This window comes from Xenopus laevis, chromosome 5L, assembly GCF_017654675.1.
Source record: "Xenopus laevis strain J_2021 chromosome 5L, Xenopus_laevis_v10.1, whole genome shotgun sequence".
NCBI lineage: Eukaryota > Metazoa > Chordata > Amphibia > Anura > Pipidae > Xenopus > Xenopus laevis.
The window spans coordinates 9459385-9480629 of NC_054379.1; the positions used below are offsets into that span (position 1 = coordinate 9459385).

Consider the following 21245-nt stretch of genomic DNA (forward strand, 5'->3'; position numbering starts at 1 on the left):
CTAGAAGCACTAGTAATACAGACATACACACTTCCGTACGGGGTCCTGTCACGCAGCGGCCTCACCAAGGTGACATTTAGCTGCCCCTTACAGCGCCTGTAGTCTCTAACTTCTAAATGCCACTTCAATTGTCACAGGAAATAGATTTCGAAGACTGTACCCGTACATGTGCCCGTCTCCTATCTATCATGAGAGGCTGAGTACGTTTTTACCAAGTTGTATCGGCGTCACATTGTGCTGTTTCAGCAGGCATTTCTACGGACGCCTTTGTACGTCATCAAACTGCGTCTAGCCGACGTCCACGCCTCTTTCCTTACAGGCCGGTACCCTCTGCCAGCTTGAGGTCGCTACCATGTACTATAAGTTCAGCGGGCTCACACAGAAACTGGTCGGGGCGGTCCCTACGGAGGCCTATAATCCCCAGGTAACGGGCTGCTCGTGTTGGGTGACATTTTGTGATATTGTGGCTGATCGTATGAAGGAGGCGGCCTGACCTTCAGGAGAAACTGCTCCCTGGGCTCAGTACTGTTCCTGGGCTGTCATAGTGACTTCAGCCGCCTGAGAGTTGCAGTTCATGTGTCAGTGCCGCGCTCTGTGTCTGTTTGTTTCTTCCCCGAAGCTTTTGTCTTTGCGCACGTGTATCTGTTCATTATATTCACTGTTCAGCTTTACTCTGTATATTCACTAAACCGTTTACTTTAATTGCCTGTGTAATTACTATTGGAACAGTTTATGTTCTCTGCCCTGGTGAGGGATTTATGTTACAAACGCAGCTCATTAAATACTGATACTTTGTTTCACCAGTCACAACCAGAGAACTGAATGGAATAAACAAAATGCTTTCAATTGTAATTATGTCTAAAAAACGTTCTTATGAGTTCCCTGTATAACTCAGCCTGCAGCCTTGTGCCTTTATATGGTCACAGAACAACCCCTCAGTGACTTCTAATATCCTTATCATTTACAGTAGGGGGTACATTATCCCTTATAATACATGAGTGATACTCAGAGTTCCCTGTATAACTCAGCCTGCAGCCTTGTGTCTTTATATGGTCACAGAACAACCCCTCAGTGACTTCTAATATCCTTATCATTTACAGTAGGGGGTACATTATCCCTTATAATACATGAGTGATACTCAGAGTTCCCTGTATAACTCAGCCTGCAGCCTTGTGCCTTTATATGGTCACAGAACAATCCCTCAGTGACTTCTAATATCCTTATCATTTACAGTAGGGGGTACATTATCCCTTATAATACATGAGTGATACTCAGAGTTCCCTGTATAACTCAGCCTGCAGCCTTGTGCCTTTATATGGTCACAGAAAAACCCCTCAGTGACTTCTCATATCCTTATCATTTACAGTAGGGGGTACATCCCTTATAATACATGAGTGATACTCAGAGTTGCCTGTATAACTCAGCCTGCAGCCTTGTGCCTTTATATGGTCACAGAACAACCCCTCAGTGACTTCTAATATCCTTATCATTTACAGTAGGGGGTACATTATCCCTTATAATACATGAGTGATACTCAGAGTTCCCTGTATAACTCAGCCTGCAGCCTTGTGCCTTTATATGGTCACAGAACAGCCCCTCAGTGACTTCTAATATCCTTATCATTTACAGTAGGGGGTACATTATCCCTTATAATACATGAGTGATACTCAGAGTTGCCTGTATAACTCAGCCTGCAGCCTTGTGCCTTTATATGGTCACAGAACAACCCCTCAGTGACTTCTAATATCCTTATCATTTACAGTAGAGGGTACATTATCCCTTATAATACATGAGTGATACTCAGAGTTCCCTGTATAACTCAGCCTGCAGCCTTGTGCCTTTATATGGTCACAGAACAACCCCTCAGTGACTTCTAATATCCTTATCATTTACAGTAGGGGGTACATTATCCCTTATAATACATGAGTGATACTCAGAGTTCCCTGTATAACTCAGCCTGCAGCCTTGTGCCTTTATATGGTCACAGAACAACCCCTCAGTGACAAGGGAAAGTTGTGCCCACCACTAATTTTTAAAACCATTAGGCGGGGGTGCAATGAGGGTGAGACCACAAAATACATATAGACAAATACAAGAGTCCTCTGCACTCAACCCATTATCAATATATTTAAGACAGCGACATTTTGTGCTACTGCTACTAAAAAATGCCTTACCCTTTAAACAACACAGGGATTGTTTGTCCATATATTGCAATATATTTAAGATGACCAACAACTCCTACGCTCAATTTTCATCTGATTCATTAAGAATTCTCTTTCTTCATTATACATTTTACAAAGGGACTAAGTTTTACCTGCAACTTACTCGCTGCTTTCAAAGTAAAACTCCCAAACTTGGCTGCCCTTTTATTAGACACCAGTGGGATCACCTGACTATAGCTGGGAAGGGGTGGGAGCTACAACATGGAGCTGGTCACTGCTCCTGTATAAACTATAACAAACAAGGGAACACTCGGTTATATGTACTACACTCTTCTTCTGTGTATTATATACCGTCCTGGGAAAGGAATGACTTTGATCTGGGATTTACACAGGTAATTACAGTCACAAAACCAAAGAAGAATGTTAGGAGCTAGAGATGCACAGCTGGTTCCTCTGCTGTGTATGTGGCAGGTGTAAATAAAGCTGTATGGTCTGGGTCTGTCATTAGTTTAATTAGAGGCTCCCATCTCCCTTACTATCCCTCTCGCCTATTTGTTTGTTATTTTGCTGCCTCCTTCTCTTTGAGGTTCCTATTGATTGGTGGTTCCTAATTATGCAGAATTAGCTGTTCTCCTGGCATATACTATAGCTAGACTATATCACAAGGAGGAAATGACACACCTATCATCCTGCATTTTAAGTGTGTTGTCTTTTGCTCACACTGTTGCGTCATCCTATATAGGTAAACATGGAACAAGTACAGGGTTCTGATTTGATATGGAGGAGAAGCACAAAGTCTCTTTCAAACTCATCACTTGCGTAAATATATCTCTTTTACTCGGCTGTCTAGTAGGAGACCCCACATGTCTCGGATGGAAGATGATTAGAGGCTGTTAAAGGGGATGTCAACCCAAAAATACTTTTTTGCCGAATAAAAGAAAACCTAATTTTACTCAACTTTGCAATATACATTCATTACATATAAGTTATTTGTATATGCAACTTCATTATTGTATAATAGGAAAGGATGTGGCCAAAGGCAGAATAACTGTAATGTGCATTTATTGACACAATATGTTTCGGGTATAACAACCCTTTGTCAAGTTATTTGTATATGTATTGCTATAGAAAGCAGTGTCTGTCCCTTTCTTTTCTCTGCACTGGTGGTTCAGACTGTTGATACAATGTAAAACAATGCAGCTGATTTACAGACCTGTCTTTGCTGCTGGGGAACTAAAACTTTTGTAACTTTGTTTTAAAAGTAACAACCAGGAATTAAAGGGGTTGTTCACCTTTGAGTTGACTTTTAATATGATGTAGATCAGTGATCCCCAACCAGTACCTTGTGAGTAACATGTTGCTCTCCAGCCCCTTGGATGTTGCTACCAGTGGCCTAAAAACAGGAGCTTATTTTTGAATTCCAGGCTTGAAGGCAAGTTTTGGTTGTATAAAAACCAGGTGTACTGCCAAACAGAGTCTCAATGTAGGTTGACAATCCAAATGACCAATCACAGCCCATATTTGGTGCCCCCAGAACATTTTTCGTGCTAGTGTTGCTCCCCAACTCCTTTTACTTCTGAATGTTGCTCACAGGTTCACAAGGTTGGGGATCCCTGGTGTAGAGAGGGATAGTCTGAGACAATTTGCAGTTGGTTTTCATTTTTTATTATTTGTGGTTTTTGAGTTATTTTGCTTTTTATTCAGCAGCTCTCCAGTTTTACAATTTCAGCCATCTGGTTGTTAGTGTCCAAACTACCCTAGCAACCATGCATTGAATTGAATAAGAGGCTGGAATATAAATAGGAGAGGCCTGAATAGAATTATCAGTAATAAAAAGCGATAACAATACATTGTAGCCTTATAGAGCATTTGTTTTTTTAGATGGGGTCAGTGACGCCCATTTGAAAGCTGGAAAGAAGAAAAAGGCAAAAACTGTAGAAAAAAAAATAATGAAAATGAAAAGTTGCATAGAATTCTATAACGTATCAAAAGTTATCTTAAAGGTGAACCACCCCTTTAAACAAATGTTGCTTTCAATAGCAATTGTGTTTACAAATCTCCGTGTTAGTTGCTTTTTGTATTTAATTACTGTGGTATAAAAACTGCATATATTATGACAGTGGAACTATGGTTCATAGGCAAAGGGGTCTAAAATAAAATATCACCCTTTGAAATGGCATTTACTGGGCATAAACTTTTTAAAATATTATCACCTTGACATGATGGAGCTGGGTCGAATTGAAAAAAAAATGTTATGGTCAAATTGTACTAGGGAATTATCCAAACTCTATTCAAGTCTTTTAAAAGATTCAAATTCGATTTTCAAGATTTATCATACTCTGGCCCTTTAAGAATTTGAATTCGACTATTCGCCAACCAAAAACCTGCCAAATTAATGTACAAGTCAATGGGAGAGGTCCAGTGACCAATTTGGAGATGTTTGTAAGTTTTTATTCTGAGAAAAAAACTCGAATCGAATTTGAACTGAATTCAATTTCAGTTTTCAGGTCAGTAAAATTAGTATGTATTTTAGTTATTCGATTTTTTTTTTTTTGATAAATAACCCCCCAATCGAATTTCGAAGAAAAAAAAACCTCACGTGAATTCGAAATTCGAACCTTGATAAATCTACCTCCCCGTGTAATGATGTTTTTAGAATTTTCTAGGCAAGATTTTAAATATAAACTTTTATTAATTTTAAGATGGCCATAGCTGCACACATAATATCGTATGAAACACATTTTCATATGATATTCGGTCTTTGTATGGTGGAAAAAGAGCCGTCAGATATCAGCAGAAGACTTGGATATCGTCAGCTCGTCCGGGCTGGACAGAAAATTTTGCTTAGGCGCCTTTGAAGGGACCCAAACATCGGCCATTGTTAGTGCTGAATCATCAGATACAGGTAGAATTCTATTGTTTCTATTGTATATCTGACCATTCAGCTCTACACGTGTGTATTGAAACTAACAATCTTTTTTTGGAAAGATCTTTTTCCAAGAAAGATCGTAATTGTTACATCTATGGCCACCTTAACAGGACATCAAATTGGGGTGAGTTTAACCACTATGTATCTGATACACAGACAGAGACATGCACCCTATACTAGGCTGTGTAACTGGAGACACATGCTTTAGGGGGCCCTGCAGGTCATTTATATGACAGCCCCAAAAGCTGTTGGCACACCCCGTATTCAGCACACTGGGTATTCCGCCCGTGTTTTTGGGAAATGTTGGGCTGAGCTGCCTCATACCAATATATTAAGCTGAATAATTTTCGGAAATGTACTCAATCTTAATAGAACAGCTCATTCATAAAATCATTGGGTTGTGAGCGATACATCATTGCAGAATAGTGGTATGTGAAAGAACACGGCCTATTCAGAAGGGATTTGTGGTTCAGACAAAGACACAGTAGTGTACATAACATGACAAAGACAACTGCTAGCATGGGGCTGTGATTATGAGCCTTTTGTATGATAACATCAATGTCTACTAGATTCTCCATACGTAGTGTCAATTATTCCATCCCTAGGTAATAATGTCTCCTGTAGTGTTGTACATCTGTACATCAGGTACACACTTATTGTACTGTATTGTGTGTGAGATAAGACTTCTCTTGGAAAAGGACAGAACCAAGAGTAGGGAAATTGTGTGTATTTTCTTTATATTTGATCCATTTGTTGTGTCTTGTCCGCTTCCCTGTGGTTTCATTTACTGAGCTGAATACAAATGGGGGGACCTGCTGTGGCCCAACAAAACCTTATTGAGAAGCATGTTATTCTCTATACACCGTATATACCAGTGGTGCTCAAACAATAGTGACCCATCAGTAGCTCTTCATCAGGATTAATAGCAGTAGCGTATGTTGTGGAGGTTGGGCACAGTCCTCTGTATAATTTCAATATTCACTGTTTGCCTGCTGTATTGTACATCAGAAAAGTCTACGTACTACAAAAGTGATGTAGATAATAATACAAGTATAGGATCTGTTATCCGGAAACCCAAATTATGGAAAGGCCGTCTCCCATAGACTCCATTATAATCAAATAATCCACATTTTTAGAAATGATTTCCTTTTTCTGTGTAATAATAAAACAGTCACTTGTACTTGATCCCAACTAAGATATAACTTAATCCTTATTGGAAGCAAAACCAGACTATTGGGTTTATTTCATGTTTACATGATTTTCTAGTAGAGTTATTATGGATAAATCTGTTATCCGGAAAACCCCAGGTTTGAGCATTCTGGATAACCGGTCCCATACCTGTAGTTATTTAACCTAAATCCTCAGCAGTGTGTTTGATCAGTCTTGTCTAGAACTGTCATCCCCACGCTCACAGCTAAATTAGGCAAGTGCCTCCTTAGGAGCAGTGCAGTAAATCAAAGAGATAATTATTACACAGAAAAATGAAATCATATTTAAAAAATTTGGATTATTTGGATAAAATGGAGTCTATGGGAGATGGCCTTCCCATAATTTGGAGCTTTATGGATAACCGATCCCATACCTGTATATGAAATTAGAACCAGAAAGAACTAATGAAAATGTATAAAAAATAAATAAATATAAAAAATTAAACAAATAAAAGGATAATTTGTGCAGGAGGTGTATCCCTTTAACTAGATGTGTCTGCTAATGGTTGAAAGGGAGGCATTCTCTATTTCAGTCCAGTGACTCGTATAAAGGTTAGCTTGACTTTGGTGACTTGTTTAGTGTCATTGGGAAGTTTTCCTTAGTGATACCGATCCAGGCACAGACGTTACATGGAAATAAGCCTGTTCTTCTGTGTTCCAAAATTATTTCAAAATGTTTGTTCAAGGTATGCAAGTGTGAACACTGATTTTCAAATGTGGCAGTTGTTTCATACTTAAAGGAGTGGTTTAGAATATTATAGAATGGCTAATTCTAAGCAACTTGTCAATTGGTCTTCATTATTTATTTTTTATAGTTCTTGAATTATTTGTCGTCTTCTTCTGAGCTTTCAAATGGGGGACATTGACCAAACCCAAACAACAAATGCTCTGTAAGGCTACAAATTGATTGTGTTTGCTGCTTTTTATTACTCATCTTTCTATTCAGGCCTTTCCTATTCATATTCCGGTCTCTTATTCAAATCAATGCATGGTTGCTGGGGGAATTAGGACCCTAACAACCTGATGGCTGAAATTACAAACTGGAGAGCTGCTGAATAAAAAGCTAAATAAACTCAATAGCCTCAAATAATAAAAAATTAAAACCAATTGCAAATTGTCTCAGAATATCCCTCTCTACATCACAATGAAGTTGCTTTAAAGGTGAATAACATAATAAATAAATAAAATAAATAATAATATACCTCCCTTACTGACTTGAGCTTATTCAGTCAGGCTTACAGTATGTAAAATGGGGTATGACACTGTCCCCCCCACTATGCAGGTTTGAAGGCACAATCAACTGCGATGTGGAACTACAATTGATATTCATGCAATGAAATCCAAAATAAAATAAGGAATACAAATAGCTGATTCTGGGCAGTAAAACCTTTTGTAGGGGGAAAAAACAACCACCGACCCCCAAAAATGAAGACAGAGCTGACAATCTCAGGAAGCAACAGACCTGTTTGCCGTGATGTTGTCTGGGACCCCTGGGTGAGGGTGGGGGGAATAAAGCCGAAGGGCTCACATCTGTTAGCAGTTGGCTACAAACAGTGTCTGCTGTGCTGCTGCAACTTGAATGTTAGTGGGAGAGCTCTGCCAATGAGCCTTCCACACTTCATCACTGACAATTAGGGATGTACCGAATCCAGGATTGAACCATTTTCAGCAGGATTCAGATTCGGCCGAATCCGTCTGCCCCGTGGAACCGAATCCTAAATTGCATATGCAAATTAGGGACGGGGAGGGAAATCGCGTGACTTTTTGTCACAAAAGAAGGGGGTTTAGCCGAATCCAAAATAGTGGATTTGGTGCATCCCTACTGACAATCTGGTGTCCATATTGCTGGCTACTACTCTTGCTTCATTTATGTTTCGTGCCGTTGGCACAGGGGGGGCATTTTTTTGGCAGTAGCAATCTGCTGTGTCCTGTCCTTATTGTGATTATTTTTGTCCAGCTATGATTGGTGAAATGATATAGTTAATAAACATCATATAAGGATATTATAAGTTACATAGTTAAATTGGGTTGAATAAAGACAAAGTCCATCAAGTCCAATCCCTCCAAATGAAAACCCAGCCCCATACACACACCCCTCCCTACTCTCACATAAATTCTATATACCCATATCTATACTAACTATAGAGTTTAGTATCACAATAGCCTTTGATATTATGTCTGTCCAAGAAATCATCCAAGTCCCTCTTATAGTCATTAACTGAATCAGCATCACAACATCACCCGGCAGTGCATTCCACAACCTCACTGTCCTGACTGTGAAGAACCCCCTACTCTGTTCCTTTAAATGAAACTTCTTTTCCTCTAGTCTGAAGGGGAGGCCTCTGGTACGTGATTCTCTTTATGGGTAAAAAGGTCCCCTGCTATTTGTCTATAATGTCCTCTAATGTACTTGTAAAGTCTAATCATGTCCCCTCACAAGCGCCTTTTTTCCAGAGAAAACAACCCCAACCTTGACAGTCTCCCCTCATAATTTAACTCTTCCCTCCCTCTAACCAGTTTAGTTGCACTTAGTCTCTGCACTCTCTCCAGCTCATTTATATCCCTCTTAAGGACTGGAGTCCAAAACTGCCCCCATACTCCAGATGAGGCCTCACCAGGGACCTAGAAAGAGGCATAATTATGTTTTCATCCCTTGAGTTAATGCCCTTTTTTATACAAGACAGAACTTTATTTGCTTTAGTAGCCACAGAATGACACTGCCCAGAATTAGACAACGTGGGGTACTTTATTTATTATTATACACACACGTTTCAGTGAGTCATGTGATAGAAATGACATCACTAAGCTCAGATTATAACTGATGACATCACTAAGCACCGTTTATAAGGATATAATTTACAGGATATTCATTGTGTATTATAACGTGTTCTTATTCCCCTTGTGACAGGAGATAAAGGGACTGTGTGTTTGTGTTATACTGAGAGCACTTATTCCAACTACTATTTGCAGGGACTAAGGCCCACATTCTCAGAAGCACCAATAACGATATTTGCTACTCCAACAAAGATGGCTACCGACTCCGCAGCAGCAACTTACATGGGGAACAACCGAGTGCCAGATCTGCAGAAACTCTTTCAGGTAATCACAGTTTTTGCTTTCTGCCCACTTATTGCACTGGAATAATACAAACCCCCTATCCCCCCACAATGCACATTCCACCTCAACTCTCTTTTATGTGTACAGGTACAAGACCTGTTATCCAGAATGCTTGGGACCTGAAGTTTTCCAGATAAGGGGTCTTTCTGTAATTTGGATCTTCATACCTTAAGTCTACTAGAAAATCATATAAACATTAAATAAACCCAATGGGCTGGTTTTGCTTCCAATAAGGATTAATTAGATCATGTACAAGATATAGTGAATAAAGTACCCCCTCTTGTAAAATATAAGGATATTATAAGTTACCGAGGAGTTTCATGACCATATAAAAGTACGAGGCCGAAGGCCGAGTGTTTTTATACAGGTCATGAAACTCCGAGGTAACTTATAATATCCTCATATTTTACAACTGGGGGTACTTTATTAATTATAATACACAAATTTTAGTGAGTCATGTGACAGAAATTACATCACTACTCACCGTTTATAACTGATGACATCACTACTCACCGTTTATAAGGATATAATTTACAGGATATTCATGGCTTTTGTGTATTATATAGTGGATAATGTACCCCCTACTGTAATTTATAAAGATATTATGTTACCGAGGAGTTATGTGACCATATAAAAGCACGAGGCCGCAGGCCGAGTGCTTTTATACAGGTCACATAACTCCGAGGTGACTATTAATATCTTTATAAATTTTAAGTAGGGGGTACATTATTCATTATAATCTAAAGTTTCAGAGAGGGAAGAGACGTTGTGGAGGGGTGAGCCTGTGTGAGTGCTGAGGGAGAGAAGACTCCTGCACAGACTGACTGAGGCTTACCACGTGCTGGTGGGTGGAGGCACACTGTAGCAGGCAATTTTTCTGTCAGTCTCGTGAGCCAAGACCCCCACACTCTCCACACAGGGAAGTCACACAGTCCGACTCCAGCCAGCGAAGCCGAGGGAAGGGGGGCATGCCGGTGCAGCATAGCTGTTGTAATGTCCACACTCTGTCTCACCCACCCACCGAAGAGTGACAGGGTGTGGGAGGGGCAGACGGAGTAGTTGGAGGGGGAGCAGAAGAGGGAGAGAGGTGCTGATCGTTCCCCCACTGATATTTTTTACAGAGAACAAGACTCTCTGCTGCTGCTGCTCTTAGAGAGCCATCCTGCAGCAAGGCTTTTTAGAAGCCCGACCACTGTGTCAGGCTGCAGCAGTCACTAAACAAGCGACGCTGCTCTTATCAAGAGGGAGAGAGAATTAGCGACGTATAAGGTCAAAACCCGCCTCCTTAGACGTCATTCAGCGTCTGACATCGCCGCTCCCAGGGGCTTAGAGTTTTGGCTCTGGGTAAAGGAGGAGCATTCCCTGCTGCGTGAGTACAATTTAATTCTGGCAGTCGGAAGGGAAGGGGCAAGAGCAGAGTTACAGTATAACTGCAGGGAGACGGAAGTGCTGAGCATTGGCGGAAGTGCTGACCCAAATAAACAGCGCGTTCCGACGTCAGAACGCGTCGTTTATAGGGATATAATTTACAGTCTGGTCCCATAGGGAAGTGACCAGACTGTAGATTATAAGGATATTATAAGTTACCGAGGAGTTTCATGACCATATAAAAGTACGAGGCCGAAGGCCGAGTGGTTTTTATACAGGTCATGGAACTCCGAGGTAACTTCTAATATCCTCATATTTTACAACTGGGGGTACTTTATTTATTATAATGCACAAGTTTCAGTGAGTCATGTGACAGAAATGACATCAGAACTCACCGTTTATAACTGATGACATCAGAACTCACCGTTTATAAGGATATAATTTACAGGATATTCATGGCTTTTGTGTATTATACTGTTTTATTATTACACAGAAAATGGTAGTTATTTAATGAAAATGGAGTCTATGGGAGATGATGTTCCCAAAATTTTGAGCTTTCTGGATGATAGATCCTATACCTGAATTGTCAAAAATAGGGACACTACCTGGTTTCTTGATCATATTTCAAGTCACAATGTACCTTTTCTCAAGTGCCCCACTGCCCTGCTGATCAAGAGGATCATTTACTAAATTCCAATTTATCTGATTGGGCTTTTTGAGGCAAAATTAAAATTTCTCCGTTTTTTTTTTGTTTTGTTTTTTAAAAATTCAAATTTTCTCGAGCTCTATGTTGCAAAAAGCTATAATCTGAATCCCTGGAGTTAACTTTTACCATGATGTAGAGCGTGATATTCTGAGGCAATTTACAAGTGGTTTTCATTCATTCATTATTATTTGTGGTTTTTGAGTTATTTAGCTTTTTATTCAGCAGCTCTCTAGTTTGCAGTTTCAGCCATCTAGTTGCTAGGGTCCAAATTCCCCTAGCAACCGTGCACTTATTTGAATAAGAGGCTGGAATATGAATAGGAGAGGCCTGAATACAAAGACGAGTAATCAAAAGTAGTACAGGTGTAGGATCCCTTATCCGGAAACCCGATATCCAGAAAGCTCCGAATTACAGAATGGCTGTCTCCCATAGACTCCATTTTATCCAAATAATCCAAATTTTTAAAAATTATTTCCTTTTTCTGTGTAATAATAAAACAGTACCTTGCACTTGATCCCAACTAAGATATAATTAATCTTTATTTGAAGCAAAAGCAGCCTATTGGGTTTATTTCATGTTTAAACTAATTTCTAATCGACTTAAGGCATGAAGACCCAAATTACGGAAAGATCTGTTATCCGGAAAACCCCAGGTCCCGAGCATTCTGGATAACAGGTCCCATACCTGTAATAACCATAAACGTGCAGCTTTACATTTGTTTTTTAGATTTGAAAGCTGCAAAGAGTCAGAAGAAGGAGGCAAATAATTCAAAAACTATAAAAAAAAATAATTAAGACTAGGGATGCACTGAATCCACTTTTTTGGATTCGGCCAAACCCCTGAATCCTTCACGAAGGATTCGGCCGAATACCGAACCGAATCTGAACCCTAATTTGCATATGCAAATTAGGGGTGGGAAGGGGGAAAACCTTTTTTACTTCCTTGTATTCTGACAAAAAGTCACGCAATTTCCCTCCCTGCCCCTAATTTGCATATGCAAATTCGGATTCGGTTTGGCCGGGCAGAAGGATTCGGCCGAATCCTGCTGAAAAAGGCCGAATCCCGAACCGAATCCTGGATTCGCTGCATCCCTAATTAAGACCAATTAAAAACTTGCTTAGAATTGTTCATTCCATAACATATTAAAAGTTAACCCCTTTAATTGTGGTGTGCCCCTACAAATCTCATGTATCTTTGTCTTTAGTTGAGTAATCCAGATGAGGGTCTGTAAATGATATGGCCATGCCTCAGATGGTCCTTTAATTGACTCCAATTGGCCGTTGTTGGTTGTTCACTATTGGACCCTTTGGTTTCTGGCTCACAGAGTACCCCCAGTTTTTGGTTTGCCCTTTTATTACTTTCTGGAGTAACTTGTTCAGACAAATAGAAAGTGCAACAGTCAGACAGGAGCAGATTCAGTCAGTAGGTATAAAATGATTTACATTTGTTTTTCCCCCTTTAAAGAAAAGCGATGGGCTGCCCGTCCATTTGAAACGAGGGCTTCCTGATCGGCTCCTGTATCGGACCACAATGGCACTGACACTGGGAGGGACGATCTACTGCCTTATTGCTCTCTACATGGCCGCACTTCCCAAAAACAAGAAGCAATGACCATAGTGAGGCTCACGGCAAGACTTTAATCCTGCACATTGAACATCAGCAGCTTCTATATTTATTTTTAATTCCATGTAATACATTTTATTTTCTTTAGATAAAAGATTTCTAATTGGCTCCGTGTGTTTCATGATCATTTCATGGCACCGCAGAACACATAGGTCCTCTCCATGCTGAGAACACACTGTTTTACTTGAAGTTTCTGATCAACGCAGACTAAGCACTTAAACAGTATGAACCTCCGCCGAGTATCGTGCTCCAGTGATTGGTTGCTTTTCCCATAAATGTGGGATTTCTACCAATAACTGGTACAATCTCCCCTCGGGTATCATTCTCGGCAACAGTATTCTGCAACATCACTTTTGCAGGTGTGTGATCTGTTATCCAGAATGCTCGAGACCTGGGATTTTCCAAGTAAACGGATCTTTTTGTAATTTGGATCTTCAGTCTATGTAAACATTAAAGGGATACTGTCATGGGGGGGAAAAAATGTTCAAAACTATTACTCAGTTAATAGTGTTGCTCCAGCAAGTTCCGCACTGAAATCAGTTTCTCAAAAGAGCAGACAGATTTTTTTATATTTCATTTTGAAATGTGACATATTGTCAGTTTCCCAGCCACCCCCAGTCATGTGACTTGTGCTCTGATAAACTCACTCTTTACTGTAAGTTGGAGTGATAACCCTCCCTCCCTCCCCCCCCCCCCGAGCAGCCTAACCAATATTACAACTAGAAAAAAATACACTTGTTGATTCAGGAATGAAATTTTATTAAATTTTTTGCTGTGTAAACAATGTAATTTAGAGAGAAAAACGACATCATCATGACAGAATCCATAAACCCAATTGGGAAAAAAAAATTTAATGTGCCCATTTCAAGTAATAGACAGGACTCGGATTAGTAAAGAACTCAATTAGAAATGCTACGTTTTGGGGCTCATTTGCCGACACTGGGGACGAGTACAAAGTCCATAGAAACAGGGACAAGCCATCATGATTTTGTAGTTTGCTCCCTGCCAGTAAAATAGCCCTCAAGGACCTGTATTGCCCCCATGAATACAGACTGTGTTTGGAAGCACTGTATTCATGAGGGGCAGACATAAGGAGTTGTATAGGCATTATAGTGTTGGTGCCCCCTAGTGATTTCAAGTTACCTTGTTCTTTAAGGTAGCCCTGGTCTTAAAATTCGTCTTCTTTGTTAAATCTAGTATAGGTACCGTAAATTTAAAACAACTGGACTTGCTGAGTAATCAATGAAGACGTTTCACTACTCATCCGAGCAGCTTCTTCAGTTCAACTGACTGGTGTGGGAAGTTCTCGGCATATTAAGTCTTTCACTAATCCAATCACAATGGCCCATTGTAACTCTTCAAAGACAAAAACTGGTACATCCAAAGGATCCAACCCCTAAAGAAAAACAAAGCAATGTGGTATACAGAGTCCAGTGTAGCGAGCCGTGCACAGATCTATACATTGGGGAGACAAAACAACTGCTCTCCAAGCGAATGGCTCAGCATAGGAGGGCAAACTCTACAGGGCAAAACTCAGCTGTCTTTCTACACTTAAAAGACAAGGGACACTCCTATGAAGATAGCAAGGTCCAAATCTTGGATAAAAAAGACGCTGGTTTGAACGAGGCGTGAAAGAAGCGATTCATGTCAAGGTGGAGAGACCATCCCAGAACAGAGGCGGGGGCCTTCGACACCACCTGTCTGCTACATACAATTCTGTTCTAACATCTGTACCCCGGCGGATTCAGAACACTTCACACATCCATTCATGCAACACTCACAAGTAACAGGAGTTGCATGGCAGATGCTCTAGATTGGGATGCGCAAAATCATTGTTATGTTTTTAGAGGGGGTTGCAAGTCTTTACAGGTTGGTCTGTGAAGTTTATAGCTTTGCGTTTGGTTCTCATTTCTATAGGCTGGGCGATTGCTGCAGGGAATTACTGTTATACCCATGTTGTTGAAAGAAATATAGACTAGGGATGCACTGAATCCACTATTTGTGATTCTGCTGAATCCCCAAATCCTTCGCGAAAGATTCGGATGAATACCGAATCTGAATCCTAATTTGCATATGCAAATTAGGGCAGGAAAGGAAAAAGTGGGGAAAAAAATGTTTTACTTCCTTGTTTTGTGATGAAAAGTCAGGTGATTTCCACCCAGCCCCTAATTTATATATACAAATTAGAATGTATATTCGGTTTGGCCTGGCACAAGGATTCGGCCGAATCCAAATCCTGCTGAAAAAGGCAGAATCCCAAACCGAAACCTGGATTTGGTGCATCCCTAATATAGACACATTGTTTTTAGCTCACCACAAACCTCACACATTTTGGAGATCTCTAGGGTGTCAGGCTTGTGGACTTCTTATGGGCTTTGCTCTCAGGGTTTGTATTCTGAAGTCCCAAGTGCCTCCTGCATGTTGGATTTTATCCTCAGGCACTGCACAATCTCAAAGGTCAGAACTGCAGTCCAACAGAATAAAGCACAGGATTGTTTCATTGCTCTACAGCCGAGTCTACAGCTCATTTATCATTATAATGGGCCACATAGGAGCAAAGACTGGATGTGTTGATACCACATGTCAATGTCGCAAAGTTTGTTGTACTGTTGAACGGGTTGTGTTTTTTTTTGTTCTGGTTTCATGTTTTACTGAACCAAAAATTACTATCTGTAAAAGCCATACCTCGTTTATTTTTATAATGGAAAAAATACAGACATAAAGAGCTATTGAATGCCTGGTGATATGTATGCACTTTAGTAAGAATGAACGTGACCAAATAAACAGTTGCACCCTTATATGAGGCACTTTAATGCATGTTTCAAAGAAAATGATAAAATCTCAGTGGTCTTTAGAAGCTGATGGTTCCATCTTGTTACACAGATTGGATTCTGTGAGAGAAGAGTCCAATGTACTCGGGTCCTGGAAGTGACAGAAGTGCCAAGACATTGCTGGACAATCTTCCCCAAATATTGCCATTAGGTTCAATGAAGGTGTTAAGAAAAATATTCACGTGCACGGGAGGAGATGGGCAGTCTTGGTTCCTCTCATTGGAGCATTCCCTTTATATCTCTTCAACCAAAGGAAGTGCCATCTACTGCAGATGCCCCATGGGAAAAGCAATGTGTGGCTACTATTATTTAGTAACTTGTAGGCAGTGCAGCTAATCAGTGACTTTGGCTCCTGCCCCAACTTTATAAATAAGCTTCGAGTCACCAGATAAAGTTGCTCTTTCACTTCCATCTTCTTTACCTTTCCTGACCCCCAACCTATTCTCTTACTAATTTATTCTATGAACCTTTTCTTCATACTATCAACCTCTTTTCTGATTTTCTTCACTTTCCTTAATTTATTCTATTTTTTTTTTTTTACCAACCCCCCCCCCCCTCCATGTTCTGTCCCTGATCTCAATCCCACATATTCTCATTTCATTTGGCAGTGCTGCTTCTGATGACACCTTCATAGGCTATTCTGGTCACACATCTAGATTATCTTTGAGATCCTCCATCCAGATGTCAGCATGGAATTACATTCCTGTGAAATATAATATACTCTATTATTCACAAGGAGATTTTCTAATTTTGTTGGAAGGAACCTGCATTTAGTACCGTTATAATGGGCAGGTGGCTTCATAGTATAGCACAGTTTTTCTGTGGAAACTACTCATTTGGTGTTTGAGGGTTTTTACAAGGCATATAATGGGCAGATTTATTAAGGATCAAGTTTTCAATGTATTTTTTTTTTTTTTGTCAAAAATCTATTTTTCGGATTAAAAAAAACAAATTTCATTTTTCAAATTTAAAATTAAAAAAATGTTTTATTATACCCCAACCCTGGAAATAGCTTGAATCCAAAAATATACCATCTAAAATCTGTCAAGGTCATGTAGAAGTCAATGCCAGAGGTCCCTTGAACCATGTGAAGATGTTAATAGCCTCCATGATATTCAAGTTTTTTTTTTTTTTGGAGCGTTTTGCCTGAAAACTCAATCAACTCATTCAATTCAATCAATTCAAAAAAATTTCCAGACCAAAACTCAATCAATTCAAGTTGTAAACCCTGAACTCGCAAATTCAAGTTTTTTCTTAAATAAGAAACCATTCAAGCTCATTCGAGGTATAAAAAAAACTTTCAAATTCAACCTTTAATAAATAACCCCCTTAGTGTTATGCCCTTTAATCATTGAAACACACTCTGTGTGAAACAGTATTAAATATCTCAGTTGTGTTTTTGTTCTGCATTTGTAGTAATAGATAGAAAATTCAGTTGAGCTTCTTCTAAACCAGTTATATTGTTTATATTAAAGGGATCCTGTCATCGGAAAACATGTTTTTTTCAAAACACATCAGTTAATAGTGCTGCTCCAGCAGAATTCTGCACTGAAATCCATTACTCAAAAGAGATTTTTATATATTCAATTTTGAAATCTGACATGGGGCTAGACATATTGTCAGTTTCCCAGCTGCCCCTGGTCATGTGACTTGTGCCTGCACTTCAGGAGAGAAATGCTTTCTGGCAGGCTGCTGTTTTTCTTTCTCAATGTAACTGAATGTGAGACATGGGTTTTTAATATTGAGTGTTGTTCTTATATCTACCAGGCAGCTGTTATCTTGTTTTAGGGAGCTGCTATCTGGTTACCTTCCCATTGTTCTTTTGTTTGGCTGCTGGGGGGGGGAGGGGGGTGATATCACTCCAACTTGCAGTACAGCAGTAAAGAGTGATTGAAGTTTACCAGAGCACAAGTCACATGACTTGGGGCAGCTGGGAAATTGACAATATGTCTAGCCCCATGTCAGATTTCAAAATTGAATATAAAAAAATCAGTTTGCTCTTTTGAGAAATAGATTTCAGTGCAGAATTCTGCTGGAGCAGCACTATTAACTGATTCATTTTGAAAAAAAAATAAATACCCATGACAGCATCCCTTTAACTGCCGCCACATGCTATTAGTTGCATGACAGTTAATTCACATGAGAATATCTTAGGCCGTTCAGGGGCAGAGTGCACCCTAATAAAGCAAATTCCAGCTTCAGCTCATTGTTTTTTTGGCTAGAAGGTAACCAAAAAAATGAGATGAGGGTTATGAAGCTGAATCCACAACTGAATTTGGGCTCCCTGAAGAAAAGGCACAAATTCAAAAGTCCACTCACTCTCTGGAAACACGTCCTCTCTTTCCTTGAGACATTGGGGAAGATTTATCAAAGAGTGAAGTTAGAGATCTCCACATTCCGCAGAGTGTAATACCGCCTCTCTCCATTCATTTCTATGGGGTTTTTAAAGGCGTATTTATCAAAGGGTGATAGGGAAAGTTCACCATTTCATAAATACACCTTTAAAAATCCCATATAAATGAATGGAGAGAGGCGGTATTACACTCTGCGGAATGTGGAGATCTCTAACTTCACTCTTTGATAAATCTACCCCATTGTGTTTATGGAGACAGACTACAGAACACTGTAAATCCCTCAATATCTGTACTTCTTATTCTCTGATATTTGCATTAGTCGTGTCATGTAAATGTATTGGGGAGGAATGTGTTTATGTCTGGCTAATCCCAGGCTTGCACGTGTTCTTGTCAAACTGTATGTTCAGATAAACCAAAACCTGATGTAGCACCACTTTGTCTTATATATCTTTTATTGATCTGATTGAACTCACTTCATGCTAACAGTAGAAGGTTTAAAGGAGAACTAAACCCTAAAAATGAATAGGGCTAAAAATGGCATATTTTATATAGTGAACTTATTGCACGAGGCTAAAGTTCGAGCTTGTCAATAGCAGCAATGATCCAGGACTTCAAACTTGTCACAGGGGGTCACCATCTTGGAAAGTATCTGTGACACTCACATGCTCAGTGGGCTCTGATTGGCTGTTGAGAAGCTAAGCTTAGGGCTCGTCACTAATTATCCAGCAGAAAATGAGCTTCCCTGGTTGTAATATAAGCTGATGCTACAGGTTTGCTGTTTATTAAATTCTGATACTAATTGCACTGGTTTCTGTGCTGCCATGTAGTAATTATCTGTATTAATTACTAATCAGCCTTATATTGTGACATTTCTATTCTATGTGTTCTGTATATTGTGAGGGGGTCCCTAAGCTCAGTAAGTGACAGCAGCACAGAGCATGTGCAGTGAATCAGCAGAAAAGAAGATGGGGAGCTACTGGGGCATCTTTGGAGACACAGATCTTTACTGCTAAAGGGCTGTGGTTGCCTTGGGCTGGTACAGAAACCCAAAACATAATGTAGAGCATTGCTAGCTACTTCTTATTTTCCCTTGTCCTTTAATGGCAATCTTTTTCCTTCCCCTAATTCTCAGTGAGTATAGCTTTTAATATGAACATAATGCTCCTCCACATTTATGTCTGACGATTCCAATGTTTTAGCTCAAGTCATAAATATGTGCCACGTACATGCTGCTGTTGTTTATGAAGAATGTCTTCGCCAATAGATGTTCATGACAAACAAGAATACCATCATCAGAGTAAAGCCTATGTTTAGCTCTGGTCGTACTGTAGAGGCTGGAATGTGCTTTTTTCAGTTGCATTTATTTGGAAAGACCTGCGCCCTGGTGCTACATGCGAATTCCCTTGTGTCAAGCTGAATCATAGTGACTTCCTTTAATACGTAATCTCCTGGTGTTCCTGTACTAGCCTAATGAATTATTTGCACATTTGGTGCTCAACCCATGAACCTATTACCAACATTGCAACCTGCTACTCATCACCCTCTACAATCATGAAAGTGACGTCACAATGAAGAGAAGATGAGCTCCAGCTAAAGAGTGCATTCAACGAGGCAAAGCAGAATTTATTGCCTGACTTGACCTTGGCTTATAGGTTCATTTATCTGTACCCTATCCACAGCCACACTCAATAAACTCAATATTGGCCAATGCATGGGGCATCAGCAGATGAAGTGGAGTGGAACTGTTGTGTTGATTGTTCAGGTTATCGGCTCAAACAAACGCAACAAAAGAAAGGTGGCCATATCATTTATAGCTCCTCATCTGAGATGACAAAGATGCGGCTGCAAGGGGGCCAGGAGGTATAGGGGCCCCATGAGGCCCTAATTTTTTAAACAATTTCAATAAAAATTTAGTAAAACATCTAAACATTTTGTTGGGCCTGAAAAATTATTTGCTGTGGGGCCCAGTAATATCTAGTTAAGCCACTGGCGAGGATAATTTAGACCTTCGCTACCAGACTGCTGAAAATGTAACCTGGAGAGCAGCTGAATAAAAAGCTAAATAAAAAGAACTACAAATAATAAAAAATAATAATAAAAAAAGGTCACTGGAATCATTCGAAGAGGTTAACAACCTGCTTGATATTCATGTTTTTCTGAGGGTTTTGCCCGAATGCTCAAATCCAGAACTCGATTAGATGGATTCGAGTTTTTGTCCACCGAAAACTCAATCGAGAACTTTTGTCCACTCAAAACTCAATCAAGAACTTGCAGAATTGGGTTTTTGCCATTTTTATAAGATGCTATTCGAGTTTCGAGGTCATTCGAGTTCATTCAAGGTAAAAAAAACTCTTAACACTCGACCTTTGATAAATAACCTCCTAAAAGTAACTAAAACTCAAAGGTGAACAACCCCTTTAAAGTTTTAGTAGTCAATGACTTAGATAATCAGGGGTCAATGCCATTCACAGATTTCCAGCAAACTATAGAATCAAACCTCTTTTTTGATTGTACAGGTATGGGACTTGTTATCCAGATGCATGGGACCTGGGGTTTTCCAGATAATGGATCTTTCCGTAATTTGGATCTTCATACCTAAAGACTACTAAGGGTGGAAGTGAATTCGAGGGAATTTTCGAAGTAAAAAAATTCGAAATTCGAATACATTTTTTGGATACTTCGACCATCGAATAGGATACTACGACTTCGAATTTACTTCGACTTCGATTCAAAGTAAAACTCGTTCGAATATTCAACTATTCGATAATCAAAGTACTGTCTCTATAAAAAAACTTCGACTTCAATACTTCGCCAAATTAAACCTGCCGAAGTGCTATGTTAGCCTATGGGGACCTTCTACAGCATTTTTCTAAGTCTTTACACATCGAATAAAAATCCTTTGATCGATCGCTAAAATCGTTCAATTAGAGGGATTTAATCGTTCGGT

General features: G+C 39.7%; 1 protein-coding gene across 1 annotated transcript; it reads left to right on the forward strand.

Moving 5' to 3' along the window:
- Positions 1 to 269: 269 nt before the first annotated feature.
- LOC108716430 (cytochrome c oxidase subunit 7A-related protein, mitochondrial) lies at positions 270 to 13221 on the forward strand. Its single transcript, XM_018262553.2, has 3 exons — positions 270 to 424; positions 9270 to 9398; positions 12955 to 13221. The coding sequence occupies exons 1-3, from the start codon at positions 353 to 355 to the stop codon at positions 13099 to 13101; spliced, it is 348 nt and encodes a 115-aa protein (XP_018118042.1). The 5' UTR covers positions 270 to 352; the 3' UTR covers positions 13102 to 13221.
- The last annotated feature ends 8024 nt before the right edge of the window (positions 13222 to 21245 follow it).